Raw genomic sequence first — 6,231 nt, forward strand, 5'->3', positions numbered from 1 at the left:
TCTTTAGCCACACGCTCCTTTTCCCAGCCAAAACAGACTCTCAAGAGGTCAAATCAGGGCGCCTTCCACCCAGCTAGTCTTGCAGTAGCTCTTCGGCTCATACGATGAAGCCAAACCCCTTAGCATACATGTAATTCTTCCTCACAGAGCCTAGGCTTCCTTCCTCCCTCTGCCTTGTACATTCTCTGTAGGGTTGAGATCTAATGTGCCCTGGCTGCCTGGCCTCGTGTGTTCAGGGCTGGGGCTTTGGGGCTGGAACGGGATTGCACCATGGGGGCGCCATCGCCACCTGCCTTGCTGCTAGGAGGTGGGCTCTGGCCAGCAGCTGCGGGGCAGTGGGGGTGGGGCTGGGGACACCTCCCTCCCCAGGGCCTCCGTTTTCTGCTACGTGGTGGTTGCTGTCAGATGTGCAGCCCTCATCTTTAGCTCTCCTCCACCAGAGCCTTCTAGCAAGCCCTTCTTGCCTTGGAGCTAGAAGCGAGGGGCCTAGTGCTCTAAAATCCAGCGTTCTAAATACACCTTTCGTCCTTTAAGATGCAGGTGCTCGTTGTTGGGTCCCAGTGACCAGGAAAAGACTAATACATCCTTGTGCACTTATGGAAATGTTTCATTTCTCTAAATACCAGATTTTTTGTTTTTTTCTAAGAATTTGCTCCTGTGGCTCCTCAGCCTGGTCCTGAGCCCACCTTCTCTCTGCACCTTCGCAACTCCACTTAGTTTCTGATCACAGCTTTGGGCGACCAGATCCTGTGTGCAGATCCTCTCATTCTCCTAAATACATAGACACTGAGGGCATCCTGCGCTTTTCTGTATCAAGCGTGTGTTTGTCTGTATTAGTTGCTGATCTTTGTTCTTTCTGACAGGTGAGGTCTGCCTACTTCACACTCGCATCCTTAGGTTTTAGGATAGTGCCTGTCAAATAGGTATTCAAACCGAATTTTGAATTTTTGAATACATGAATGAATAGTTATATATCTTTTTGGGGGGTGCAGGGCACCGGAAATCAAACTCACAGCCTTGCACTTACCAGGAAGGAGGAAGGCATTGTGCCGCTCACTTATATCCCTAGCCCATGATGAGTAGCTACAATACATGGACAAAGCAGATGTTAGGAAACTTGGTCCTTACTGTTCTGTGCACGCATATGCTGGTCCGTCAGACCAAGGTGTTAATCACAGCAAGTGATTATCTGGCTCCTGTTCACCTTTTGCAGCCAAGACGTCTGTTGTGGCTGGAGTTTCCTAAACAGGGATTCACTGTGTAGCTCTCGCACTTTAATTTTGTCCTTTGTCTTGAAGAATCTCGAGTGGGTCTGATTCCTTTTCACATTTCAATCAGCCAAATGGTTGGAATCAACTGGTCTATGCCCTTCTGCTCTGGCTTCTTTTCTTCAGAATAAACACCCCCAGCCCTGTCAACCCTTATATGTGAAGAGTTGCCTTATGCTTTTCGTGCTCTTTGGTCACTGTTCTTTGTCAAGAATGGCGCCTCCAAGTGGACAGTATGGTAGAGAACACCGTGTAACTACAAGCCATTAGCCTACCTGTTAAACAGTTTGTGTACTGCTAGAGCCAACTGCTTTGACACTAATCTTTGCTTTTACCTGATATTACTAATAGTATTGATCGTAATCATTGTGGTTCCTGGTATTTACTGGACACATACAGTGCAATGAACTTTCCTAAGCACTGTTCACGTAGGACCTTAATGAGTGACAACTCAAGGAGGGGCTCAACAGCAACAGCATTGCCTTTGTGAGAAATGGGTGGTCATTTCCTCAAGGTCACGTAACTGAGTGATGGAGCCAGAAATAATACATTGCCAATTCATACTATGGTTTTACCCTGACTGATATTTCTATTGTTTAATCTTAGACGTTAAAGTAAAATGCTTTTAAGAACCATGGTTTGCATGTCTTGTGTGGCTTTTTAATGAGATAATTAATACTGAACATTTGGCAAACTCACAGAGTGAACTCCTTTAGCCCAAACCTGTTGATTGGTGCTACCTTCAGCCAGGATGGAGCATGATTAATCCCTGCGTCACGTACCCTAGATCCTGTCCTTTCCCAAAAGCCCCACTGGTGGTATCATGAGGCTTTGATGCAAATCCCTAGATATAAGCCATAGCACATGTCCTTATCTTGCACTGGCAAAATGTGACACTGAGGTGACAGAGTGCATAAAATAATAGTATAAAAAATTCCATTGTCTCAAGGCAGGGAAGGGGTTTTGAAGGTACTATGGTAGGAAAGGATTTACAGCATGGTGTGATGCTGGTAGATTCAGATTGACTCTGAAATCTCTTGGAATTAAAGAGCTCATATAGAAGCAAAACAGAGGATTGCAAAATGAACATTTTTTAAAGGGAATTTCATAAAGTTACCAAAATTAGAAGCAGAAGTGGGCCATGGAGAATTGGCCTGTAAAATAAAGTTCTGTGAAACTTCTAGTTGTAACTGCAGGGCTTGCCCCTGGAGTGCAGCCATGAAGAGAAGCTTTGGGCAGAGATCTGGGGACAGACCTCCACAGAGCAGGTGCTGGACCACAGAAGCATCGGGCAGCTGGGAACTGGTGGCGGTCATCCAGAACTGGGAGAACCTGCTCCCACGTGATACACAGAGAGTGCACCTACCCTAGAGTCCTACAGAGCCACGCAGCTGCTCCAGCACCTCGCACTGTATTTTGCCAGATAGTGCAGATCAGCTCCGAGCACAATGAGGCTGAAAAGTATCCCTCATCTGCAGATGCCAGCCAAGCCAGCAGTGTGCCGTGCTTCCACTCCAGGAGTGCCCAGCTGCTGAAAAAAGTCACCTGCTTAGAGGAAGTGCAGGACGCAGCCCCGAATAATGAGGACAAGTGTGTAACGGCTGTTATTGTGACATAGGACAGGATCATGGAAAAAAAAAAAAGAGCATTCCTGACAGGTGCATTAGACATATTCCCTCAGCAGGTGAACTGACTTCCAGTAGATCAGACTGACTGAGTAGGAGGACAGGAAGGGTACAAGTGTTACAGAGGAAAAGGTGTGAGTTAAAGATGGCCAAATATAAATAGGCTTTTCCTGAATCCTAACAAATAAAGCATCCATATTTTGTTCAAATAATGATGAAACAGTTATAGAATGTAAGTCCACAAAAAAAAATCACTAGATTCCAAAAGTAAAAAATCCTGCAAGCCATAATCTTTGATTATACTAGTCCAAAAAAAAAAGGAAACAATATCCAAAAGCCAATCTCAAAATACCTACCCATATGTTTGAATAAAATAAAATCAGAATTAAAGTATTAAAGTTTTTGGTTAGTTAAGCTGAAGAACAGAGAGAGGTTTGTCTACCACAGAAGAATTCTGTGGCTTTCTTGAAGGGGAGAAGCCTACTCTTGCGTGGAGGCAGCGTCCTTGTGACAGTAAAGCCAAGCAAGTTCCAGTGCTTGGATGCTGACAGGCTGGCGGCCTTGCACAAAGCAGGAAAGGCTTCAGAAGGTTCAGATCTGGAAAAAAGAAATTTAAGTCTGCAGTTACTGCTCTTTGGAGAACACTTGAATAAAAAGTTAAAAAACTTGCTCCCCAGCTCTAATATTTTTCAATCATTTAAGCATGCTTGAATACTGGTAAATGAAAGCGATCTATTTGTTCTCAGTGCATTCTAAATATTGATGAAATAGCTAATGGCCTTGACAATGTTGGGGAGAGAGAAGCTGGTGGATGAACATGTTGGTTTTATTGCATGTGGTCCTAGCTCAGAGTCGCTGCTTTATCCAAGTTTAATTGGGACAGTCGCTGCACATTGTTGTATTGAAACATTTGCTTGGAAGTGTGTTTCATGTTAAATACATCAAAAGATTATGTAATATAAAGTGATTCTTAACTAGCTAAAATCAACAATTGTTATAATATGTGGGAATTTTTGGGTCAATCTGCAAGTTAGATACTTAGATTCCTCATTTACAAAGACGTGAATTTTTTTCTCTTTCTAGGATTTGGAAACATCTCACCACGGACAGAAGGCGGAAAAATATTCTGCATCATCTACGCCTTACTGGGAATCCCTCTCTTTGGTTTCTTGTTGGCTGGAGTCGGGGATCAACTGGGGACCATCTTCGGAAAAGGAATCGCAAAAGTGGAAGACACATTTATTGTGAGCACTGTGGACTTCTACTAAACGTATTCATTCTTCCCTTTTACAATAGTGTACCTCTGGCACAGCGGAGGAATTCCATAACTGAGATTTCTGTAATGGTTTATATACATCTCTCTTACTATGTAATTCATCGCACTTTATCTTATGCTCATCTGAGTGAGTCAGTTATCACTTATTTTGAGAAAAACTCCGAAGCACACAAACATAAAGAAACCCAGTGGTCCTAGCCTCCAGTCTCGCGGCGGCCTCCTGCCTCTGCCCTCTAAACAGCTGTTCCCCCTCCAGCATCAGTCTCGCCTGCATAATGGACATGCTGGAAGCGTGGGGCCTTATTAGGGGCCGGCGGCAGGCTTAATTGTAACAGAACACAGGCAGCAAATGACCGACAATATTTTGTAATTTTAAAAAATTGCCCTGATGCTTTTTTTATTGACTGTGTCATTGTCAACTTACACAGCCCCTCGGGGAGGCTGCAGTAATCAATAGCACCGGCAAAGGTGGTGAGCATGTGACGGAACTCAGAAATGCCGTTGATGGAAATTTATCCAAGAACTGTAACTCAACACAAGCGAAACAGGTTCTATGCTGGATAGAAAAAAGAGTAACAGAATAAACATATTTTATTGGTGTAAGTAAAATAATATGCCAGCAATTAATAACGAAATTATGAAAAAGGAACTGCGTTCCAGTGTGTGATTATAAATCACTTGTTACCACCTATACCACTACCACAAATACATTTAAATATTACTCAATATTTTATGTTTTCACATTTGTAAAGTATTTACACTTAACTTCACTGGGGAATTAAAACTACGGAGTATTGTTTCTCAATTTACATTACTGTTCCAGGCTTAGCATTAACTGTTTCCTATTTCACACTAAAATTAGCTCTCAAATACTTTTTACTGTTAGACATAGTCCAAAACAGGACTCTAATTCATTTATCATGATGTGGTACTTTCCTATTGAGTTTTTTTCTTTTTAATGTATTTGGTTGTTACAGGGTCTCATTACACAGCTCAGACTCAGAGTGATCCTCCCGTTTTCAGCGTCCCCAGCACTGGGATGACAGGCGTGCATCACCACGCCCAGACTCTGGTCAGCTCAGCCGGCCTTGGGGGCTGGGCCGGTGCAGCATGTGGGGCCGGGATCCACCTGGGGTCCCTGCGCTTGCCTAAGCTTGCCTGGGCAGGCGCTTTAGTCCACTGAGCTATCGAGCCGCCCTCCTATTAAAATATTAAAGGTCTTGTATCTGTATTTATCAAGAGCACAGGCCAGTGGCAAGGACTTGGTCATGCTAAATGGTTTGTTCATTCGGCAACACAGTTCGAACTGCCTACAAGGTGCCGACTGATGTTTTCTCAGGTGGCCAAATGTTGCCACATTAAAAACAATGTCCTCATGGTGATACCACGACAGTGACCACGATTCAGTGTTTGGTACCAAGCACTGTTCTAAAAACTCATTTAACTCTCACATTGGCAGTGGGGATGGCAGACTAAAGATCCTCTCACAGTTTTGCTCCTGAGGTCTCGCAGATCTTCATCTCCAAAACATTCCTAAGCTGTAATAGTTAGTGATTTTCCTGGTCCAGGATGTGGCCTGTACTTTTTGCAGGATGTAAGACAGGTCCAGCTGAGATTTAAAGTCCATGGAAGTTGAGCTTAGGTGGGGAGCCCACATGCCGACGTCACTTCCTGCATTGCATTGTGGAGATGGCTTGTGGCCCATGGCTGTAAAGATGCCACAGGTCTGGCTTGGATTGCTGAAGGCTCACCCTTGCTCCCAGACCCTATAGCTTTGCTGGTTGCACAGCTGGGACCAGCAGAGGGTGGCACAGAGGAGCCATGCCAGGCATTTATAACTCCATATAGGAGGGCAAGCTTCAGCTGTGTATGGGCACATGCCAGTAAGCTCAGCACTCCGGAAGGCTGAGGCAGGAGGGCTGTGGAGTCAGCCAGCCCAGGCAACTTGGTGACTTAGTGAGACTGTGACTCAAAGAGAAAGAAAAAAAGGAGAGAGAGAGAGAGAGAGAGAGAGAGAGAGAGAGAGAGAGAACAGATACACAAGCTTGTGCCATAGAACACA

The 6,231-nt window shown here is 44.5% G+C and overlaps 1 protein-coding gene across 4 annotated transcripts in view; it reads left to right on the forward strand.

Moving 5' to 3' along the window:
• Kcnk2 (potassium two pore domain channel subfamily K member 2) overlaps positions 1-6,231 on the forward strand; it is a 149,029-nt gene that overhangs the window by 92,401 nt on the left and 50,397 nt on the right. For all 4 annotated transcript variants that reach the window (XM_004626870.3, XM_004626872.3, XM_023710341.1 and 1 more), the window contains one exon: positions 3,977-4,137. In XM_004626870.3, coding sequence (XP_004626927.1) covers positions 3,977-4,137 — 161 coding nt within the window. The remainder of the gene's footprint in view (positions 1-3,976; positions 4,138-6,231) is intronic.

The sequence above is a fragment of the Octodon degus genome, unplaced genomic scaffold (genome assembly GCF_000260255.1).
Source record: "Octodon degus isolate 3935 unplaced genomic scaffold, OctDeg1.0 scaffold00017, whole genome shotgun sequence".
Classification (NCBI taxonomy): Eukaryota; Metazoa; Chordata; class Mammalia; order Rodentia; family Octodontidae; genus Octodon; species Octodon degus.